This window comes from Dipodomys merriami, unplaced genomic scaffold (assembly GCF_024711535.1).
Source record: "Dipodomys merriami isolate MVZ:Mamm:240054 unplaced genomic scaffold, mDipMer1.0.p SCAF_122, whole genome shotgun sequence".
Lineage (NCBI taxonomy): Eukaryota > Metazoa > Chordata > Mammalia > Rodentia > Heteromyidae > Dipodomys > Dipodomys merriami.
In genome coordinates, this window is record NW_027202516.1 from 3,334,421 (window position 1) to 3,358,937 (window position 24,517).

General features: G+C 42.0%; 1 protein-coding gene across 1 annotated transcript in view; it reads left to right on the top strand.

Annotated features, from left to right (window-relative positions):
- Pkhd1 (PKHD1 ciliary IPT domain containing fibrocystin/polyductin) overlaps positions 1–24,517 on the top strand; it is a 287,931-nt gene that overhangs the window by 247,628 nt on the left and 15,786 nt on the right. Inside the window, 3 exon segments of the mRNA XM_070017318.1 lie at positions 11,896–12,913; positions 22,499–22,634; positions 23,311–23,398. Of these exon segments, the coding sequence (XP_069873419.1) occupies positions 11,896–12,913; positions 22,499–22,634; positions 23,311–23,398 (1,242 nt within the window).

Sequence of the window (24,517 nt, forward strand, 5' to 3'; positions counted from 1 at the left end):
CTGAGTGAAGCACTTTACAAGGTGACAGTGTTCATTCGCTAATTAAAAGGCAGTGGAAGTGACGGGCCAATCAGAGAAGACGCCTCGGTGGCCTGGTCTAGGTGTGTGGAGTTGGTCACCAGTGGCACCTTTGGGAATCCCGAATGAGTCAGAGCCTGAGCTGGGAGCCAGGCATCAGGTGACATTCCAGTACAGTGGAATTCCCTGGGGGAGGGAATCTTCTCACATGCCAGATGCCTGCGATGTTTGCTTCACTGGAAGTGTAGCCTGCACACAGGGAGCAGGAGGTTTTCAAGTGATCTTGTTATAATTGGAGTCGATCTTACAGCTGATTTAATGAAGAAGGATAGAGGTCAATTTGGTATTTGGTTTGTTACTAACCCTTATCCTCCAACTCAAAACCAGCCCACATCTTATCTATACAGGTACTCTGCTATCTCCACGCCCAGCACGGTTCTTGTAGAAGGTCAGATGGTTCTTTACCTTTGGTCGGTGTTCAATCCGGTTTTACTGGTGTGACTCTAGGAGCAAAACTTTAATACTTCATTTATTGTCTACACAGTTCATCTCATTAATATTTCTGACCTTTCTCTAGAATTTGACTAGACATGGAAAGATATACATCCAGATAGATTTGTCAGTTACAATAAAGACCCTAGGGTTTCCTTGTATAGGTAGTGGGATCTCTATGAATGGAAATATCCATGTTAAGGAGATCATTTTTCCATGTTTCTCGGACTGGCTTAATAATTAATAATAACAGGTGTTCTGTAAGAGGCACTATTTGTAGCCTTTCAAATATACTTAATTGTCACACTGCATTATGAAGTGGTATGTGTTATTATCTGAATATGGTTTGTCCATTCTGCATTTTGTGGTCATAGTTACTTGCCATCATAACAGTATCGGGCAGGGAATGAAGGGGTGTAGGGGTTGCAGGAATCCTGCCCTCATGAGGAGATTCATGTCCCCGAAGGAATGGCTTAGCTGCTTTGGGAGAAGATGGTTGCAGTGTGTGGTCCCATCGGCTCCCTCTCTTTGCATAATTGTCCTTCCCCTCCCACTTTTCCATCCTGCATGGAGAAGCAAAGCGTAAGACTGTAACTAGAGACAAGCCAATGTGACTCTCCATGCTTGTATTTCTTGCCTCCAATTTTCTTTATAACGTACACAGTAGGAGGTGTTGGTTGTGTTGTGTTGGGATGCGACGATGCTATACATCCTATGTAACAGTGGAGCAAATCGGTAGCAGGTCATGAAACCTCCTACTTTGCAGAAGAGGAGCGTGAGACACAGTGAAGGTAACAGAGCTAGGATTTGATCCCAGGCATTTTGTCCTACAGCCCTGGTGGCCAGAGCTGTGACAGTAAATGTCAGAGGAAGGGCGGAGATATATAGGATCTCGCAGAAACCCATCCATGCAACTGAAGGAAATCTATTCTCTTTATGTCGTTATCTAAATCGACCCAAGTTCACCAAACATAGGCAACATCATTTTACCATGACAGTGGGGATACAAGATAAACGACAATTCTCTTTCCTTTTGCAGTCGGCAGAGATCTTTTATTGTTGGTGCTGTGGTCCTTGGATAAAGCCAGTGTGAAAGCAAAGAGAGTCTCTCACACACACAAAAGCTTCAGTTTGCTGTCAATAAGGAATCTATGGACTAAGGCACAATTTCCATGTCTTCTCCTTTTCACCCAAGGCTCCCGCTTGGCTTTCCTACTTGAGGCTTTCTTGGGAATTCTTGGCTGTACCTGAATTCCCACACGCGGCCGTCTTGACTTGCAAAGAAGATTAATGTAACACAGCTGTCAGAGGCTGTGTTCCCAGCCCAGAGCTCGATCTTGCCGTGGAAGGAGGACATCCATCTCTTGCAAGTCATGAGCCCCGACTTGCTGGCAACCAAAAACTAGTCCTAGTGGATCTCAAGTTAATTTGGCTAATTCTTTCACCACTTGTCAAACGAAAGCATTGTTTGCTTTTGTGTAGGTAGCAAAACAAGCTGTTTTCCTCTGCCATTTCTCCAGTGAGTAGTACAGGCACTTGTGGCGAACACACATTACTGCTAACTGTTATGATGTTTGCTGTCAAATTCATTTATTTATACAACTGCTGTAAAAAGCCTGAGGCCCATGAGCAGCCATGAAAGATTTCAGAGTCATGGTGTGGGGTCATGAGAGGGAGGAAAAAAAAGTCTCCACTGGTTATGAGAAAGGAACTGACACAGGAAATGGTCACATATGGCGCAGATTTATTGCGTCCGGGCCTTCCCATTCAAATCTCATTACAGCCACAGCTCAGAGCAGGCGGCGGCCCAGTCACATTTATTTCAGTTTTGGCATCCAGCAGCCCTGACTGCTGCCGCTTCAGAACCAAGGCCGAAGAGGTGATAAGTTTATCATTCTGGGGAAAGACCGAGCCAGGAATCCTATTTGTAAAAAATGCTGCTGGCCGCCCTGCCTTTCAGCTAATCCAAGAACATCGCTTTGTTTAACGCAGGCAGGCAAGATGGTGGCAGAAGAGAAACAGGAGGTGGGACATGGGGGAATAGGGTGGAGGGTGTTGTAGAAGGAATAAAGGGAAGAGGCCAGAGTAGAAGCGAGGGGAAACTGTGCTGGCTATGCGGCATTAAGGCTTCGTTAGCGGAGAGAAACAGAGGCCTCTCATGAGGGACCCACCTGGGTGTTGCGTGCAGACGCATATATGTATGCACACCTGTATTTCTTTTGCATATTTTCTCTATTTCCTAAGAGCCCCGATTCTCCTGTCCACTTTTTAGCACTTTTTAAAATCTGTAACTTGGCTCATTCAACACCTTTCATATGAACATGTATAATGCTTACAAGCACTGTTTCAGGCGGCATAGTAAAATGCTTTTTTTTTGGGGGGGGGGCCGGTTGTGGGGCCTGAACTCTGGGCCTGGGCGCTGTCCCTCAGCTCTTCAGCTCAAGGCTAGCCCTCTACCACCTGAGCCATAGCGCCACTTCCGGCTTTTTTCTTTTTGCTTATGTGGTGCTGAGGAATCGAACCCAGGGCCTTATGCATGCAAGGCAAGTGCTCTAACACTGAGCCACCTTCCCAGCCCCTTAAAATGCTTTTTTGAGATGAGGGCAGAATAGGGAGAGGTAAAATGTAGTGTTTTAAAAAAAATTTTTTTTAAGTATTCCAGTCTTGGTTATCCAGAATGTTAACACCACGCACTTGTCCTGTGTTCTGTACACATGTCTCATTTAACCATCTCCATCTGCCTGTGAGACTAATACAATTCTTAATCCCCTTGAGAATTGAGGAAACACACACACACACACACACACACACACACACACACACACACACAGAAGAGGGGGGTAGAGAGAGAGGGAGACAGAGACAGAGACACAGAGAGAGAGGAGAGATGCTTGCCTTTGATTTTGCAGTTGGAGAGTGGCGATAGCAAGATGCAATGCAAATTTCTCCAAGACTAAACCTGGTCTCTTCATTCACCGAGCTGTGTTTCCTGAGCTTTCATTGGCTAGGGCTGTCTCCAATGTGGTGTTGAAGGACTCAGATTTACAGCTGGGGCCCAGAACCCACTGATGTGTGTAGGTGAAACCGTATCACAACAGTTTCACCATGTAAACACTTCCTAAGCCACTTATTTCAAGTAGTCTACAGGTGATGCTGTTCAGGTTAAGCAACAACATAAAATAGTCCAGATGTGTTGTCCAAATCCATCAGTAAAATCAGGTGGTTCTGCTTTTAAAAAACGAAACCATGAAAATAGCTGATTCACAAGAGAGATTTCTTGGCTACACAGGTCACCCTCTAGGAGCATTCCCACTTCCCTTGTTATTCCAACACACGTTTATCATTATTTTACCCACTATTGTACCTTTCTTAAAATATAAGAAGTATTCTGAATCACCTACCCAGAGAAGTTAGTGGAGACAGAAGACCTTACAGACACCCCTTGATGCATGCATTGGCTGGTTTTATGTAGTTTTCTACTTCTTTCAGATTCATTTGGCCATGTGTCCTCCCTGGAAGCTGGAGGCAAGTTCGAGAACTGGGGTGGGATTGCTCATGGAACTGGACCGATGTCAGGATCCGTAGTTCTGAACTCCGCCAGCCTTTTCACGCCTGCAGCTGTGGTTATATTTGGTAAAGCAGCTCTCAGCTGCTGTGCATTTTCTTCAGTTCTTTGACCTACCTCCACACGTGCACCTCTCATGGTGCTCAAGCATTGGAAAGCAGGTTGTCAGCTAGGCAGTAAGTATTAGAGTGGCCTTCCTCATCGAGTGGTGTTAGCTCTTGTTTCTAATCCTAGCTACTCAGAAGGTTGAGATCTGAGGATCACAGTTGGAAGGCAACTTTCTGCCTGGGGCAGCAATGTCCATGAGAATCTTATCCCCAATTACCACCATAAAGCCAGAAGTGGCGCTGTGGCTCAAGTGGTAGAGTGCTAGCCTTGAACATAAAAGCTCAGGGTCAGGGATTGGTTGTAGCCCCAGGACTAGCATAAACAAACATTAAAAAAAAGAGAAAGAATAATGTCAGAAGTGATTGCTACTATCTAAGGCCAATCAGAAATACATTCAGTTTTAATGCAAGAACTTCAGTTGCATGAATATATGTTGAATTTTTCAACAGCATGAACATGGGTTTCGCATATTGCTTATACTAATCACATATGATGACATCACAGTTCTACTTAGATTATTAACATTAATAACTCTGTGACAAAATATCTGAGCCAAGGTACATTTCTCTTTTATAATTGTTAGAAGGACGGTGTTACGGTTGCTTAATAGACATGAAAATCCTTGTGATTCTAGACTTCACATTAGCAATGTTTCAGTGTCTGGGAGGGCCACCTACAGTGCTGGACATACAATGCCAGCCTCTAAGGCAGGAGGACTCTGGTTCAAGGTCAGCCTGGGCAAAGCCAGGGAGACCCTGTCTGAACAGCAAAAGGCAAATAAAGCAGCAAAGGGGATGGCTCAAGTGGTAGAGCGTTTGAGTGTAGAGTTTAAGGCCCCGAGTTCAATTCCCAGTACACCAAAACCATCACAGAAAACACAGTTTAGTGGAGTTGTGTTTCCTGTCATCAGCATTAAAGCTCTAATGCATAAGCACTGCTCCCAAATTACTTTCACCCCACAAAAATAAACCATGCTCATTTCTTCTGAAGATTTCCAGAGTTAATCTTTGGCTAATATTCCTCCTGTTTGGCAATGCAGATTGTTTTTCACTGTTACTTGTGACACAGCCTGAACATGTTTTCCAGCAGAACTCTTTTGGAGATTTCTAATGATTCTTTTGGAGTGTCATTCCCCACACAGCCTGAGAATGTGAAAAAAACATATACGTGGGGAGAAATCTGGCCTTTCTTCACATTATTTGATCTGTGGTCATTTATATTTGTTCAAGTAGAAATAATGAGGTATAAATGTTACTTGACAGAAAAGAATTTCGAATTGGCTCTTTTTATTTCTTGAAAAGAAAAGGATATTATCTATTTTGTTTTTGTCAAAAACATTCTATACTTTAGTGCGGACCATGAATTGTAAAACTTATCACAAAAACTGGCTAAAAAAGTTCTTGAGGAAAATGGTAGTATTAACCTCCAGGAAAAAAAAATCATTAATGCATTCCATTCAATTTTAAACATGTAAGTTTTTGCCCAAAATGGGGAGATGGGGGGATTCTACATGCCTTTGAGTCACAACATTTATTTTTAAAAACTTCTTTTTTCTTTCCTTCTCATCCATTTTTCTAAATAAAAGATAGGACTTGTTTCTTTCTTTTAATTTGTTTTTCCTCTTAGCAAAGACGACCCCTTTGGCATATTTTCTTTCCAATCGTGAAATGAGGTGGAAAATCCTCATTTCACAACAGGAAGGACAAATATTGACACAAAGTTAATATTTGTTGGAGCCCTGGAAGTGAGTTGTGTACACACACACACACACACACACACACACACACACACACACACACACACACACACACACACACACACACACACACACACACACACACACACACACACACACACACACACACACACACACACACACACACACACACACACACACACACACACCCTCCTCTCCTGGGGTTTAAGTCCATGGGAAAAGTAGGCCATGATATTTTCAGAAGGTAAAACAGACACAAAACCAGTGCTCCTGCGCACTCAAATGCAGCCTGTGTAATCCAATTCCCCCCACTTAGGGAGGAGCCTCTGGATTTGCTCACCCTCTTGTCTATCTAGAGTGCAATAGCATCCACTAAGCCAGCGTGCGGTGGTCACTCAGCATTCATTAAGTGCTGTCCACTCTTGCCTTTTTGAGATGAATGCCCCGGGGTGACCGCATGGCTCCCCAACAGGCCCTCTCACTATCTATTCACATTGATTATCAAAGTCAGCTGTGGCCAGACCATGCCTTTCCTCCTCCTCCTCTCAGCCCCTCTTACAAGCACCCCTGCCTGGATTTTCATGAGGAAATAATCAGATTAGGCCTTTCACGGTGAGTTCATATGGAGTTCCCTTTCTCCAGTGTGCTGCTAACTGAATAAACGTGTTTAGTGGTAAATTGTAAATGACATTATGATTACCAAAGCCAGCATGGGTTTCATTTAAAAGTGATCAGAATTTGGACCACAAAAATCGTGGCTGGCAGATTAGGCCATTTGGCGAAGTGGGAAAAGAAGAGACAAAAACAGGTCAGAAAGATAATCATTACTCAAAAGTAAACCTTATTCTACTGAGAGAAGTAGATGAGAAAGAAAGCTGCGGGAGGAAAAGGACGGGGGAGTTATACAGGAGGCAGTCTGGTTCTCGACCGCCATCCTGGCTGCTGTCAGCTGGGCCTGGGGATTGAAGGGGCTGTGTGCAGAGCTCTTTCCTGAGGAGTCAGCCCTAAGGAAGAACTACGCCCACTTAGTGCCCACTTAGCAACCACGGGACCCCCAGGGCTGATTAACCCCAGAGATGCTGTGGGAAAGTGATAGAGACTGACCAACCCATCTCTTAATCACTGCAGAATTCTGGTGAAATTAAGACAGAACTTCTAACTTATGAAGAGCAGCTAGAAAACTTAATGATGCACGTTACTTGTTGATAAGATTTGAGCTGTAACGGTGGTTAAATTTGTGACTCTCACTTGTATACTCTTGGGATAGCATGATAAAATATCGATGCAAAAGACCACATATAACGTGAAAAACTAAATACGTGATTTGACGATAAAGGAAAAATCTTCCCTTCCTCACAATAGCACCTAGCACACCCGAATCTCACATCCACATAGAGCTACAAAGGGACATGTCCAGATAGCATTTCACTTTGCTAGAGACACAGGGAACTTTTTTTAAACTATTTCTTTTCCTTTCTTCTCTTCTTCTTACTGCTAAATAATGGTACCTAGTCAAAATGACTGAGTGTCAGTTTTTCTGTCTCTAAGCTATAAATAATTAAACCCACCATGCAGATGGTTTAAGTGAATGTAGATATAGAAGGAAGGAAAGAAAGAATGAATTACCCAACTTATGTAACACCTCTCTATATCACCTTTATAATAACAATAAAGATATAAATATTTGAGGGCGGGGAAGGTGGCTCAGTGGTAGAGCGCTTGCCTTGCATGCATGAGGCCCTGGGTTCAATTCCCCAGCACCACATAAGCAAAAAGAAAAAAAAAGATATAAATATTTGAAAAGGAAAGAATGTAAGAAGGAAGAAATGAAGGAAGGGTAAAGGAAGAACAGGAAGAAAGGGAAGAAAAAAGAGAAGGGAGAGAGAAAGGAAGAGAAGAATGGAAAAAAAGGAAGACAGGAAAAAAGAAACAAAAAAGAAGGAAAGAAGGAAGGGAAAATACAAAGGATGAAGGAAGAAAGGAAGGGAGGGAAAGATGGAGGCAGGAAGGGAGAAAGGAAAGAGGGAGAAAAGGAAGGGAAGATCACTTCTCTTGTGTTGAAGTCAACACAACTGTTCCACTCTGTTCCCCTTCCTGGAACACTCCTGTTACTCTATGGACTTCCCTTCAGATATTTCTGTACCTGAGGCTCTCCTAAGCAAATGTGTATGTGTGGGGGTAGATATATTTATGCACAACCTCGAATTAACCCATCCATCCTTTGTTCTTGGCATCTTAGTAGGTGTGTTACCATTCTGCTCACCCATTATTCCCAACACAAACAAACATGCCTTTACAGAAATGCCTTTGAAGGATCCTAAATTGTTAGGAGTCCTAACAACATGTTTTTGTGCATCTATGTTTTGCTAAAAAAATTAACCTTTAAAAATCAACCATATGTACTAAAAGCTAGGTAATGAAGAATTATACTTATTACGTAAGTATATAATTGACTCTTGATGAGTTGCTTCAGCCAAGGGGAACTTGTGTTGGATATATGTTTGATGTGGGCTTCGAGGGTTGTGACTTTGGTGGTTCACGATCGTTTCTCTGTAAAATCATTTCTAGACATATTTGCCGCCCTTTGAGTCTGTCCCACGGAGGGAACATCCTCATCTCACTGTGACATCAACACAATGAGGAGACAGATGGAGTAGATGGAGAGTTTGAAGTGACAGTAGTCTAAATGCTGTCTGTGACAGTTCACTCAAATATTACAGCTCATAAGAAAAACTTTCCAACAAATTATTCACATTTAATCATGATTCTAAACATTTGTACAATTCAGAAATGGGCTCTGAAGCTAAATGAAGCTCTTTAAAACTGTCAGGGCTGGAAAGCTAACAGTAATCAACGAGGCTGAAGGGAAGGTAGAATGATCTCAGACCTTTGTAGAAAATATCACAACTACTTCACAAATATGCCATTCTCAGTCCTAATTTTGAGGTAATAGTTTTATGCCTACTTATGTAATGGCTCCTTCACATTGATGAACTCTAAATTCAAGCATGTCTGTGCTCACCTCTCTTCCGAGTGTTTGTGGACCATTAACTCAGGAACATTCCATCCATTCAGCCTCTGTCTTGGCCCCCCAAGCCTACACCCCCATCCTCATTTTGGCTTTCAGTTACTCACCTTGCTCCCTTACCTGTTCCAGAACTTCTGACCTGGCCCTCACACCCACTTGGGTCCCCTTTCAGCTCCATGAGAGACGAGAGTCAGCCTCTCCAGTTCCATCTGCTTTGTTGTTCCTTAGACTCACAAGGAGCCCACTCCCTCTGCCATCAGACTTTCCCTTCTTTTTAAAATCAGTTCTCTTATCCTTACCTTGTATAAGATGACTTTCCTTTGCTATCCCAGTTCCTTCATAGAAACTCTGCATTATAGTAGGCATGCTTTCGTTGTCTTCATGATTCTGTCTTGTCTTGCATGTCAGATTGCTTTCCTAGGATAACAAGAAAGGCTATTCTTTCTTCAACCCGCATTAAGCATTTCTTTTATTCAGAATGTTTTTACTATCAAAATGCAGAGACATTTCTGCTAGCAGTAGACTTGCACCTCAAGGGATGAGGATGCTGTAGGTGGCTTGTCTTGTTTGTCTTGTTTCAAGTTCCTGTATTAAAGGAAGATTTCCTAGTTAATCATAATGTATGTAATACTCAAGGTTCCCTCCACAGGTTCTCTCTCCCTTATAAAGAGGTGGAGGAAATCACATCTCCATCATCATTTCTATACTATTGTCAAAGAAACTAGACTTTGGAGAGGTACAGAGCTAGACAAAATTTATTTTTCATAAGCTTTCCCAGCCTTAAAATGATTTGCTATTTTTTCCCACCAATGATTTATTTAAAGTAGCAAATCTCTGTGAACTTTGTAGTATAGAAATAAGTCCTGTTAGCAAAAAGCCAGTCCTGGCCAGCTCTCACAGGCTGACATTGTTCTCTGTGTGTGTGTGTGTGTGTGTGTGTGTGTGTGTGTGTGTGTGTGTGTGTGTGTGTGTGTGTGTGTATGTGTGTGTGTGTGTGATTTTTTCTTAATATATATTTTTATCCTAAAGATACTGTACAGAGAGGTTATAGTTAAATGAGCAAGGTAATGAGTCCATTTCCTATCAAGCATTGTTACACCCTCCGTTATTTTTCCCTTACCATCCCTTTCCTCCCCACAAAGTTGTAAAGTTTGTTTTCAACATACTGTCTTGTACATCTCATTGTTACAATGGGTCGTCCTGTATCCTTATTTCAGCATTTTGTTATTTCCCTTCCTCTCCCCAAATTAGAAAAATGTTTATACAAGATGCAGGGCACAGGAATCAAATACAGTGAAAACCGGGGTTATACTATGGGGGAAGAACATACAAAGAAACAAAAAAATCACAAAGTATATTATAAGTGAATTAAAAAGAACAGAAACAAAGATTTTTTATTGAAACATATTTCCTTAATTCAATACATGTTTACAATGTGTGATAATCGAATCAAGGTACTAAGCATTTCCATGTCTTTAAACATGAATCTTTTTTTAATATGTTGGGAATTTTAGACTCTTTTTCTAGTCATTTCGAAATACACCGTATTTAGTCAGTACTCTACTATAATAAAGAAAAACTGCACATTTTTGTTATAGATTACTTTTACACAACATTATTCATAGAAACTTTATAGGGTATATGATTTCACATTACAGAGCTCTTTGGTGGAGAAAGATGGGGAACAATGATAAAAAAGGAGACACTGATCCTAACTTGACTTCTGGAATTGGAGCTACTTTGTATAACCACTTAGTAGAAGTAAATTTAAAGCCAATAAAACATGAAGCATTTAGGATAAATACTTAAGAAAAAATATTACTGCTGAAATAAATAATTGTATCAGGGAATTAGATAAAATATACATGGCTATGTAATAAATTAATAAGCTTGAAGGCTTGAAGAAGCAAAAAGCTCAAAAATTGGAAAAGAAAAGTTTTTTGGGCTGGGTGTTGGTGGCTCATGCCTGTAATCCTAGCTGCTTAGGAGGCTGAGATCTGAGGTTCACAGTTTGAAGCCAGCCCAGGCAGAAAAGTCCATGAGACTCTTATCTCCAATTAACCACCAGAAAGCCAGAAGTGGTGCTAAGGCTCAAAGTGGTAGAGCACTAGACTTGAGCAAAAGAGCTCAGGGACTGCACTCAGGCCCTGAGTTCAAGCACCATGACTGACAAAAAACAACAACAATAGAATAACCAACAATAAAACAAAGAGTTCTCTTGTCAAGAATGTTTAATTAAGGAAATAATTTAAATGTCTTTATACTTGTGTAAGGTCAAAATGAGTGTCTCAGAGAAAAAGAGGATGAAAATATCTTTATGAAAATAAATGATCTCTCTTGACATCTCAATTCACATTCACATTCTGGTCCCAATATAGCTTTAAAATTTTTTTTTTTACTGTGAAAATACCATACAGAGGGGTTACAATTACATGGGTAAAGTAATGAGTACATTTTTTTTATCAAGCATTGTTGCCTCCTCCTTTGTTTCCCCTTCCCATCCCTGCCTTCCCATCCCCCCCAGCCAGAGTTGTACTTATTATTTTTGTTATTATTTTGTTATATATGTATGCATGCAATTGCTTGATTTCTTTATTTCTTTATTGGGGCTGGTCCTGGGGCTTGAACTCAGGGCTTGGGCACTGTCTCTCAGCTCCACTTCAGGCTTTTTCTGTGATTAACTGGAGATAAGAGTCTCGTGGACTTTTCTGCTCAGGCTGACTCTCAGTCTCCTCAGATCTCAGCCTCCTGAGCAGCTAAAATTACAGGCGCGAGCCACCGGCGCCTGGCTTAAAATGGCTATTACTTAGTACACGCAGCTTTTTCTGTTTTGTGTGAGATTGTTTTGCACCGTCAGCATTGGGGACATTTGGATGTTCAATGCATATTTCCCACGACAGAGGATGACCCGGGAACTGCAAGTTGTCTTTAAGATGTGTCGCTTGTTTATTTTCTGTTATTTTACAGGCGTATTTAGAGAAGAACAGAAATGCGCTTCCCCATGGCCAATGCAGAGCTTCGTCTGCAGCGAGGCTGACCACGTGGTCCTGGGTCTCACCAGTGCTCACGTCACTTGGGCAAACAGGAAGTTATATCCCGTCGTCTCTGTGACTAATGGTTTTGTTGACACATTTAGTAGCGCCCAGGCCAGTCCTGGCTGCTCTACCTTTAGCTCTGTGTCTACTTTCTATTCCATTTTACCCACCAGGCAAATCACCAGAGTCTGCTTTGTGGATCAGACTCCTCACACATTGCAGGTTTTTCTGTTGGGGAACAGACATTCCTCCAAACTTCTCTTGGCTCTATTCTTCCATGAGCTGCAGAGCCCCTACGTTTTCTTAAGGGGAAGTCTGGTGCTGCCTGTTGTTGTACAGTCAGTTTCCTCATTGCTAGAGGAGCCGGCGGGCGCGAACCATTTCAGCATCATGGACAACCTCTTATATGTCGTCCTGCAAGGGGAGGAGCCCATTGAGATACGCACCAGTGTTTCCATCCATCTGGCCTTCACTGTGATAACTGCATCTCCAGAGAAAGGCTGGGAAATGATCTTGTTGGAAAGACTGGCTGATTTCCTACAGATCAACACAAGTCAAGTCAGACTCACCCACGAGAAGTCTGGCAATGAGGAGACCTTAAAAACCATTGCTGACAGTAGAGCAAAAAGAAAGCATACTTGCCCAACTGTGACTTGTGCCAGTTATTCTAGAAGCGTCAGTCTGCGTCGACCACTTGCGGTGGAAATGAGCTCGTACATGGTCTTTCCAGCGACCTCGTTGGAAACCACCTCCAAGGTGATTGTCGTGGAAATTGGTGATCCCCCGGCAGTAAGGAGCACCGGAGAGACTCCATCTTTGTCAAGTAGCAAGCTACAGAGTTTGGCTGGCCTGCTCATCACCGCTCAGCAGACTGGGCAGCTGGAGGCCATTCTCAAGGTGACTGTAGGGGCCTTACTGGTGACCCAGCCAGCAGCAGACCTGAGCTGTGGGTAAGTAGTGATCACAGCACCCAGGGAGGGCTGAGTTCTTCGGTCCATGTTGATACAGCTACCCACATGGAACCACAGAGCCCTTCTGCTTTTTTAGGTAGAAATAAAAAACCCCAAGAACAACTTAAAGATTTAAATGATCTGTTTTCGATTTCATTATTAAATTCGCATTCTTCATGATTATGCTATTTCCCATGGGTTAGAGTGAAAAGCATATAGGAAGAGATTTTTTTTTCCCTTAAGTAACTTGCTTTTATAACCCATTCACTCTTGTAATGAGTTAAGCAATGTGCTAGATTGTGCGAAGGTTAAAAACAAAGATGTCTGCGGTTGCTAGAGCTCTCTTAATTGAGGGTAGTGCTAATCAGCAGTGAATTTGGTGTGATATACACAGTGATATTCAGTGTGGAGTAATTACTGACTCACAGTAAAAGATGTGAGATTGACTACGATTCAAATAAAAGCCAGGCCTAAAGGAGACACCCTGCCACTTGGAGGAACATCCAGCTAGTACCTTTGTTGCCTTGATATGGAAAGAACCATCTTTCTGAGTGCAGCCTCAGAGTTTTTCTAGTGAATTTTGAGTTTGCAATGGAAATAGCTGTTCTCCTTTCTCTTAACACACCCTGATACGCAAAGAAGATGGAAAGAAAACTCCCAACAACTTGTTTGGGTTCTGGTTTAGTTGAAGGTCTTCAGAAATTCGTAGCTTAGAACTAACCAGTATGTCTAGTTCCCGATGTTTCATAAACTACTGAATCTCAGATGATTTCTTTTAAATCTAGCTACCAAACTTTTACCCTATTAGTATATTATTATCTTATACATGGAGATGTGAGAACCAGGAATTTGAAAACTTCTGTAGCAGCGCCTATTAGCTTCTTAGCATATGTTTATATTGTTTTGTTTCCTTTAGCCTAATTTCATTTAGGTCACTGTTTTGTTGTACATTTATTCCACTAGAGAGAAAAACATTCAGCCCACTGCGTAATTTTATTCAGATTTATAGTACTGAGCAATTCTAATAGGTGACCATTACAAAATGATTGATTTATATATTATCTACATAAAAAGACTTAGTGAATACTTACACTAGAAGGAGAGAAAAGTCAATGGGTAGGAAACAGTCGAGATACATTGGAAGGAAAATCCGGAGTAGAGTGGTGGGAAGTTGGGTAGCTGGCCCACGTGGGAGGGGCCTGCTGCTCCATTATCACGAAGGAGTGACAGGTCCGGGAGGAGGTACCTCGCCTCCCAGCCGCAGGACTCACCGCTGGTCCAGGTATTTCTGCTTCATAAAAAACTGCCGAATGTGTATATTATGGTATTGATTTCCTGTTGCAGTGTGTTATATTCTCTCTCTCTCTTTCTCTCTCTCTCTCCTATTATTTTAAGATGAATTTTCAAAACATAAGGCAAAAAGTAAATCTTCTGAAGCTATAGAAAGGCCACTAATAAAACAGATCTGAACAAGTCTCTGTAGCATAAGAAATACCATACCTTCCGGGATGGAGTGAGGTTTAGCAAGTCTCTCCATGTTCTACAAGTTACAGACTGTGGTAAATGGCCATGGAAGTCTACCCAACCCAGACCCCAAGCACAGATTTGTTTCCAACTGCTCTGATCAGTCTCAGCAGGGACTTTTTCCACCAGCCGATGAACTGATGGGAGACAGAAGAAATGGTATAGGGATACAGTACCTCCAGAGAAAGACAGCAAGGTTCTCCAAAGGCTCCTCTTGTTTATTTAATGGGGCTGTGTGTATTTCAATAAATGAATCTACCAGCTTATGGGGAAAAATGGAGTTTCTGTCTGTCCACGTCCTAAGCCAATAGTATACAGTGAGTTCACCTCAGTGTCCTCCTCTTGATAGGTGACTTACGCTTCCTGTGCTTGGCCCTTGGTCCCATGTACCAACTTTTCCCATTTGCAAAACTTTATTGACTTCGGTTGCCATTTGTGGTCTTTCTCTACTTGTCTTCTTCTTCTTCTTCTTCTTCTTCTTCTTCTTCTTCTTCTTCTTCTTCTTCTTCTTCTTCTTCTTCTTCTTCTTCTTCTTCTTCTTCTTCCTCCTCCTCCTCCTCCTCCTCCTCCTCCTCCTCCTCCTCCTCCTCCTCCTCCTCCTCCTCCTCCTCCTCCTCCTCCTCCTCCTCCTCCTCCTCCTCCTCCTCCTCCTCCTCCTCCTCCTCCTCCTCCTCCTCCTCATCCTCCTTCTTCTTCTGACTTCTTCTGACTTCTTCTGCCTTCTTCTTCTTCTGACTTCGGTTGCCATTTGTGGTCTTTCTCTAGTCTTCTTCTTCTTCTTCTTCTTCTTCTTCTTCTTCTTCTTCTTCTTCTTCTTCTTCTTCTTCTTCTTCTTCTTCTTCTTCTTCTTCTTCTTCTTCTTCTTCTTCTTCTTCTTCTGCTTCTTCTGCCTTCTTCTGCCTTCTTCTTCTTCTTCTTCTTCTTCTTCTTCTTCTTCTTCTTCTTCTTCTTCTTCTTCTTCTTCTTCTTCTTCTTCTTCTTCTTCTTCTTCTTCTTCTTCTTCTTCTTCTTCTTCTTCTTCTTCTTCTTCGCCTTCTTCTGCCTTCTTCTGCCTTCTTCTGCCTTCTTCTGCCTTCTTCTTCTTCTTCTTCTTCTTCTTCTTCTTCTTCTTCTTCTTCTTCTTCTTCTTCTTCTTCTTCTTCTTCTTCTTCCTTCTTCTTCTTCTTCTTCTTCTTCTTCTTCTTCTTCTTCTTCTTCTTCTTCTTCTTCTTCTTCTTCTTCTTCTTCTTCTTCTTCTTCTTCTTCTTTCTTCTTCTTCTTCTTCTTCTTCTTCTTCTTCTTCGCCTTCTTCTCCTTCGCCTTCTTCGCCTTCTTCGCCTTCTTCGCCTTCTTCGCCTTCTTCTGCCTTCTTCTGCCTTCTTCTGCCTTCTTCTTCTTCTTCTTCTTCTTCTTCTTCTTCTTCTTCTTCTTCTTCTTCTTCTTCTTCTTCTTCTTCTTCTTCTTCTTCTTCTTCTCCTCCTCCTCCTCCTCCTCCTCCTCCTCCTCCTCCTCCTCCTCCTCCTCCTCCTCCTCCTCCTCCTCCTCCTCCTCCTCCTCCTCCTCCTCCTCTTCTTCTTCCTCTTCCTCTTCCTCTTCCTCCTTCTCCTCCTCTTCTTCTTTTTCTTCTTCTTCTTCTTTTTCCACTCATGTTTATTCTTTAGGTCATTTCAGTAGAGTTTGTAGAGGGAGAATAGATAAACATACATTCAGTTTCTCTTCCAAGATGGAGGTTCCTGATTAGGATGTTATTTTCATTCACAGCTTTTATCTGATGGGAAATATTTGATATTGCTTGCTTGATTTCAGTAGCAACTAGACTTATCATCATCATCATCATCATCATCATCATCATCATCATCATCATCATCATCATCATCATCATCATTGTCGTCGTCATTGTTGGTCATGGAGCTTGAACTCAGGGCCTGGTTGCTGTCCTTGAGTTTTTTCTCTCAAAGCTAGTGCTTTACCATTTTGAGCCACGGCACCACTTTTCTGGTGGTTAATTGGAGATAAGAGTCTCACAGACTTTTCTGCCTGGGCTGGCTTTGAACCATGATTTTCAGAGCTCAGTCTCCTGAGTAGCAAGGATTACAGGTGTGATCCACCAGTGCCTGGCTTTGATTCCTGTCTTTTCTCTTTCCCTTTCTCTCTCCTCATTCAGTACCATTCCAGAAACAAAAATTTCAGCATAATATTGTAACTTAATAAAAATTAAATATATTTGCATATCTAATAGAGCGTAGCTATGGAAATGCCAAGGTTTTCAGTAGTTGGCAAAGAAATGCCAAAGAAATGCTTCTTTAACCCTTAGAACTTAGAATATGATGATGCTTTTTATGATTACAGTGTATTACATGTCACAGTTAGTCTTGGGGTGGAAAGATACCCATCCTGGACCAACGTGGGCCCAGTCAAACATGTGTGCTCTTAAACGATGAGCGGTTTCTCCTGCCACCACTAGGCAGAAGCCAACAGTGGTCACACAGCACTGAGGCTCAGCTTCTCTCCTGCAGTCTCCATGTCTCCCAGACACCTGCTTTCTAGGAAATGGCTAGTTGATGCATACGACTGATCTACCGAGACGCTTTCTGTACGACCAGCCTGTCTCCTTCCTTCTTCGTGGGAAAGCTGCAACTTTGCCATTAAGGAAAGTTGTGTACCATCTCTTCTTTTTATACAGTTCCAATTTCACTACTTTACTGAGTTGAGTGAAAGGCAAATTTGTTGTCATAATATTTCATATATGATTTTGGAGGAAAATGAGATGCTCTGTGCATGCAAACTTTAAAAAAAATAACATTTAAGTAGTTACTTTAATCATTAGGATGTTAAAAACTCTTGCATTAAAACTTAAAAAATGAAGCAGTATTATAGTAGCCATCCTTATTAACCTGAAAAAAACACAGATGATTTATACCTTTATGATGATTCATGGTCATTATTAAAACAATGGCTATATTTCACAGGGTTTTTCCTGCAATCATGAGCTTACAGACCACTGTTTTCATACCACTGGTTTTTATACCACTAAATCAAAGATTTAGTAGTTTATGCTCTGTAGTGTATGCTCTCTTGTGCTGTTTTCCTTGTGGACAAGGTATTAATTGCAGTCTATTCTGTGGCTGATATGTCTGCCGCAGTTCCCTGCCCTCCAGCTCATAAGGTTCTAATTCCAAAATTGAGCCAAGTTAAGATTTATGTGTACATGTGGTAAAGTTCTCAGTAAATATAACAGACTCAGGAGAACTTACACTTCTGTGGCAAACATCTCTCTCATACGTCCCAAGTGTTATGAAAATATTATATGCAAATATTGTTATCTGGCTCCTATGAATGTCTAGAACATTTTAAGTGATTGCATATGTAAAAGCAATATTAATTCAAGTATTTAATGGGAATATGTTATAGCCAATCTCATTCCAAGGAAGTGATTCAGTGTGAGCTACCTTAACAATAAGTCTAGTTTTCATAAAAATAATATGAATATTTTTTGTCTACATAGTAATTGTTACATAGTAAAAGTCCAACTTATCATTGTATTCCTAAGTTGCCTGAACATGTTTCACTCACAGTAAATGACCAACGTTTATTGAATATTAAAATGTAATTTGTTAGTTCTTTTTCCTATGTAACCAATTGAATTCTTCTTCCAGCAAAGCCTTGAGTGGTTTCTGTTTCCTTTTTGTCAGATTATGACTGCTATAGCTCAATCAGCAGAAACCAGAAAATCTGACTATTTGTATACAGCCTTAAAAATTATAGTCAGATTATATTCATAAGTTGCTTTGTTGAGTGGCAATTCTTGTGTACAACTACATAAAGATAATAAAAATTATGTGTATATACACAGTATAGTTAGTTTCCATTCTCCTTCATAAAATATTCATGCTAGACTTATTATTTTAAATGGCTTATGAATTAAAAATTCCCATCCTCCTAATTTTTGCATTTAGTTGATATTGTGGGAGATGTGCCATATTCTTTCTTTCTCTACCCATTTCTGACCCACTGAAACCTACAAATATGGGTCCTCAAACTCAATTTATAATAGTTTTCAGAAATCTCATGAATTCGGTTATAAATATGACGGTAAGCTGTAGCACCCTGCTCAGATCTGCACCAGAACTTACTGTTGGTCAGGCCAAGGCAGCACTTTTACAGAGACAATCATTGGCCTTCAAGCAGAGGGTGAGCATGCAGAATGCTGATGAGGCCAAGTGTTATTATGATTGCAAAATGCATTGGAGTCTTGTAACGCACCAAACTTAAAACTATTAGACTGTATTGCCAGAGGAAGCTATCCGATCCCATGGCATGCCTTCCATCCATCATGGACAGGCTTGAAGAGAAGCTGATTAGGCCCAATTAGGAGCCATGAGGACTATAAAATGTAAGTGAAGGACTGTACACCCACTCGGGAAGAGAGCCAGGACGTTCATTCTTGCCTTATACTTCACGGAAGCACCCCTTGGGGGAAGGCCTGGTGTTTTGGCTTTGCTTGTCTCTTAGTGCCTTGAGCAGTGTTTGTGTTTGTACATAATAAGAGGGATGACAAAAGTTTGTCCGCCGCAGTTGACTAGGGAACTCATTTTATTCCAAGGTATAAGTTTCCTTTAAATTCAGGTCACCTCATGGCTCATATACACCATGCTCCCCTATTTAGCTTATTTAAAACAAGAGAGAGCCCACAACGGTTAGGACACTTTGAAGCATCCAATCCAAACATGAGGTTCTTTTATAGAACCTGGCTTATGGCTTTGGAGAGAAGGTTGAGGCAGTCGGTCTCTCTAACCCTCCACCACTGTACTCGCAACCCAGAACAGCAGGATGGAACTGGAAGATCAATAGGATGTCTTTGCTTGGTGTTGGACTGTGACATGCAATCAGAAATAACTCCAGCCTCTGCAGGGGAAACACCGCAGATCTGGTAGATTTGAACGCAAGGATTGGAAATGAATAGTAGTGATCTCTGAGCTGGGAAATCTCTATATTCTCTTGACCTTTCTTCTTTATCTTTCACTTAAGCACTGGAAGAGGGAAAGCATTCTTTCACATCACCGAGTGGGGATTCGAAGCTGTTAAACAGTGGTTAAACCTGGAAGGGATGGAGGAGGGAAGTTTCCTCCCCCATTCTTTAAAGTTTGGCTGTAGGTCCTTCTGCCTGCAGGCTACAGTCACATTAGCAGTTGGAAATTGGATAACTACAGCACAATGACAAATCCAGGTTGCTTGCAATAAGTTGCTAATCCCTTTGCTTTAATATTGGAGCAGCGTGTAATGATGTTTGGACATCACTCCGGTTTACTGACGACCCCACTGGGGCCAGCAATAGAACCTTACAAGTGTCTAACAAGGCGTCAGGTGACTCCGGTCGTCACAGCAACGGACACTGGAATCTAATCTTCCCTCCATCCCTCCTAGCACCCAATAACGCCTAGATTATATAAGTGGCCCATCATTGCTCGGTAACTTGAATCAATTAACGTTAATTCGCACAATGCTATGATGTATTGTGATCACTTTCATCTCAGGGAAGGGGGAGAAATTGCTATAAGTCACCTAAAATGAGGTTGTCTGTGGCGCTGAGGTATTAATTGGGTGTCCATATTAAATGCAAAAGGAGCCCCATCATGAAAGGAAAGTGGATGAGTGACTCTCTTGGCTGCTATTGACCTATCAGGAGAAGACGGTGCCCTTTTCCTTTGCTTTTATCTATTACAGTTTTCCCTATTGCGTGTCAAGTTGATGTATTATAAAAAATTCATTTGGTGACCTTTCACCCCCTCAGCAGATTAAACAATTTCACTTGGATGGCATCATTAACAGGACCCTGCATTTAATGATGATTTCTCTAAAAGGCCACGGAGATTCGATTTTAAGCTAACAGATTTATTGCACTATTATAACATATCGTAAAAAACTGTACCACCTACGGTCAGGTTTTAGGATAGAAAGTGTTTAAGAGTTTATGTGGAGCTTAAAGTGGTATTACCTTGGGAGACGCTGTGCAGCGTCCCTGCCCTCCAGTGAGAGGCTGTTTACATGTAATAAGAGCTGTTTGCTCACAATAAACCTGAAAGTGTGTCAGGGCAGTTGTTTTCCGTCCTTTCCTCTCTAGACGTCAGTGAACTCATGTCACATTTCTTTCATGGCCTTTCAGTTTCTTTAACCCAGACTGTTGGCATGTCTGTACCTACGCCTCATCTACAAAAGAATTTCTGTTGTTGTTAAAGACCAGTGTAGGAGAGAGAACTGGGATCTGGTAAGAATGTTGAGTTTTTCCAAGAAGCCAGGACTCACGGCAAGGCAGAATTATTAGTGTGGGATCGTTAGCAATCTGGCTTAAATTGTTCCCTTTCACATGTGAAAAGAAGCCTGGCCACTTAGGCTAAGCCAACTAATAAAGGACAGTTGAGGAGGTCTGGGGTGAAGCTCCACATCGCGGTCTGAGCACAGAAGTTGGGGTTCAGCTGATAGATGGCCCAAAGGGGGTCTGAAACCACACATTCCTGCTCCACCCCTACTTCCTGCAATTTCCAGGGCACAGGGCAAGTATTCTTCTGGAAACTTCTTGTTTTACAATGCATTCTGTTTGTTCTTCCATTAATTCCTCTTTCAGGACTAATCTCCGTGTTTACCTGATGTAAACCATCCATGATGAATAAGTACTTTATTATCTCTCCTTTACAAATATTTAATTGGAGCCAGGGTAGGCTACTGTTTTATTTATTTATTTATTTTTTCAGCAGAAGCATTGTTAAACTGACCAAGGCTTTTTTGAGAATAAGTCACCAACTTATAAGACATGAGATCTAAATATATCATTGTAATTACCCAGTGCAACTACATTTCTATGGTGTATGATACATAACAGGTTTGATGCAACAGTAACTGTATAATGTTATTTTAATAAAGTTCGCTCCATTAACCAATACACCAAAACTCTGGGTAAAAGATGCTTTGAGGGGCTGGGAAGGTGGCTTAGTGATAGAATGCTTGCCTTGCATGCATGACGCCTTGGGTTCGAGTCCTCAGCACCACATAAGCAGAAAAAGCCGGAAGTGGCACTGTGGCTCAAGTGGTAGAGCGCTAGCCTTGAGCTGAAGAGCTGAGGGACAGCGCCCAGGCCCAAAGTTCAGGCCCCACGACCAACCAAAAAAAAAAAAGATGCTTGGAGTTATTAATTAAATACCTATTTTAGTGCTAAGTTTAGCAGCTAACATCCTTTAAATTAGCCCCAAAACAATACGGCTCCTTGGTTAACCACTTAGGACTTGGGTCTGTAGTTAACTATTTGTAAGACCTGGGGCAAGTTTCGTAAGTCTTTTACTACCTTGTACGATCGATATGAGTAAACATGGACCTATCTCATGGTATTAGAAATACAGTGAGTTTATGCCTGGAACATCTATGCTACTATATACAGTACACAGTTAATGCTCATTAAATACCCTATATAAGTGTTATTCTTCACAGTGCTTCTTACAAGTAAATGAATCATTGAACACCACAGTTATTTGAGCCACTTAGTGCAGGAACCATCAAAGAATATAACAGAGGAGATGGCTACTGTGATGATTAAGTGTGTAAGAGAGTGTGCTCCCAGCCATCTCTCCCTCCTTGTGTCTCCAGCGCCATCTTGGAGCTGGGAAGCTAGCTACAGTGGGGTTCTTTACACCAGAGGAATTGGAACAGATTACAAAGTAGGGGATTTTTTTTTCTGGGAGAGTTTCATAGTATACTAATAAACAGATGTCTACCCTCTAAAGATTTTAGTTTGATAATTTTCTGAGATTTTTTTATGGCTGGTCTTAACACAAAGCGAGCAAAACATAAATTCAGAATTTAAGATTTTCCACAGCCTACCTCATCTATTTTTATTATTACCCAGCAAAAATATAAAAGATGTCATTCATATAACCAATCTATAATTATTTGTTATGCAGATTTTTATGAGGCTTCTAGAAACGTACGTAATTCCCCTCACACATATTTCCAGTGGTAACGATGTCCCATGGAAAATGAGTCTGCAATGACACGTGTGATCCCATGGCTCTGTTTTGTCTTTATGTCTGCCAGAAATGCCAGCAGCCCGGGACCTGGGAGCAGCGTGTATGTTCGGCCCTATGCGCTTTCTGTCCTGGTGCAGCCTTCGGATGGAGAAGTGGGGAAGAAACTAGCAGTGCAGCCTCGGCTTGTTGTACTGGACAGGCAGGTGAGCGCCTGTCACGGACAGTTCTGCAGCACAGACCTTAGGCTGTCAGAGTGACCACTGCGAATCGGCTACACTTAGCCTGTCTCCCGATGTTTGTCTTTCTTTTTCTTGGCACATCACAATCTGCCTTTCCTCCACTTTCCATGAACGATCAAGGTTTATCCAAGGTGAAAGGGAAAGTCGGACCGTTTTCCACTTGGAACCCATTCTTAAAGCCTGTCTTGGGGGAGGGGGAAAGGGGGGGAAGGAGAAGGATTGGGATTTGGGGGGAGGGGGGAGGCTGGGAAGGGATGTGAAGGGTAAACACAGGAGGAGGGTGCAATGCTTGGTAAGAAATGTACGCATTATCCTGCACATGTAATTGTAACTCCTCTGTACAGTATGTTCACAAATAAAATAAAATTAAATTAAAAAAAAAAGCCTGTCTCTCCTGTCTTCTCTGAAATCTTCCCTTCTCTGAAGTGGTCTTTTTATAGAACAATGAAAAGTGCATAAGATCACAAATGCTGTTCTGTGTGGTATGGTTCTGAACTTTCTTATATGGGGTTGAATGAACCGTCAAGAAGTTTCTTTGTATAATTCTAATTTCAGGCTCCTTGGACTCCATGTCTGTTATTGTTGTATTTGTAAGACATTCTTCTGAAGTCCCCCTTTCTCCTCTCTCCCCCATTTCCAGAATCGAAGAGTGGAGTCATTGGGGATGCCCTCCGCGCCTTGGATCATTTCAGTGTCTCTGGAAGGGACAGCAGATTCCGCGCTCACAGGCAGGTGACTTGCAGAAGCCGGGGACTCCGCTGCGCTCCACAGACCACGCGTGGCCTTGTTTCCATCTGGCTTGATGTAGAGAAAAGAGGTTGATTTGGCTTGTGGTTGTGGAGATTTGAGGCCCCATCCTTCTGGGAATGCACACTTGTGTGTTTACTCATCTGTCTGGTCTCTTGCTATGTATAAACCACCATCCTTCAGTCCTAAGGGCTGGGAGCAGATGCCTATATCAAATCCTAAACTTCCAAAGGTCCTGGCTCTGGACAGGACTGGTTTAAGTTTCCCAAGGTTCACAGTGGCCTTGTCTCAAGTGCTTCAACACCCACTAAGAACTCATAGCCCAGCTGACGCTCCCTAGCATTCAGTACTTCCAATGATGCTTCTTCATGCCCAGCCAGTAGTGCCCCCCATCTCGTGCCAACAAAGGGGAAACATTTACGGAGTCAGGCTCTCTTCTCCCTAGATGTTCTTTAGGCCTCCCAGTGGTCCTCAGGGTGGGCGCTGGTGTGGTAGCTCTTAGGGTGGCTCTTCGTACAGTGTGGTTTTTGTGGTAAAGCGGAAGTGCTTTCTCTCCACGTAACAAGGAACGAGTGCAGTCTTCAAGCTCTGCACACATCTGTAAAGAAGCCACAGCTGTGCCCAAGCAGAGTTCCGTTCTGGGAGTGCACCCTGAGCTGGGGACAAACTTGCATCCTATCAGTGTGCTGGGACCAAGAAGAGGAGGGTTTAACGGAACGTTCCAAAGTATTTCAGATACAGCCTTTGAGCAGAAGACAGACAATTTAAATCATGGACCCTTTGTGCCTGTGAAAAATAGATTGAAAAATATTCCACAAAGTCACACAGGTCAAAACAATTTTAAGATAGGTCATGGAAAATACTTTCACAAAGGAAAGTATCCCCATTTTCTCAATTCCAGATAGCTTCTAAGAAAATATTCGTATGGGGGTAATCTAATTAAAAGAATAAAATGCATGTGTATTATCTGTTGACTGAGTTCAGGGTTGTTGAATGACTGTGTGTGTGTGTGTGTGTGTGTATGTGTGTGTGTGTATGTGTGTGTGTCTCCTGAGGCTTGAATTCAGGGTGTGGCTGGGCGCTGTCCCTGAGCTTTTTTG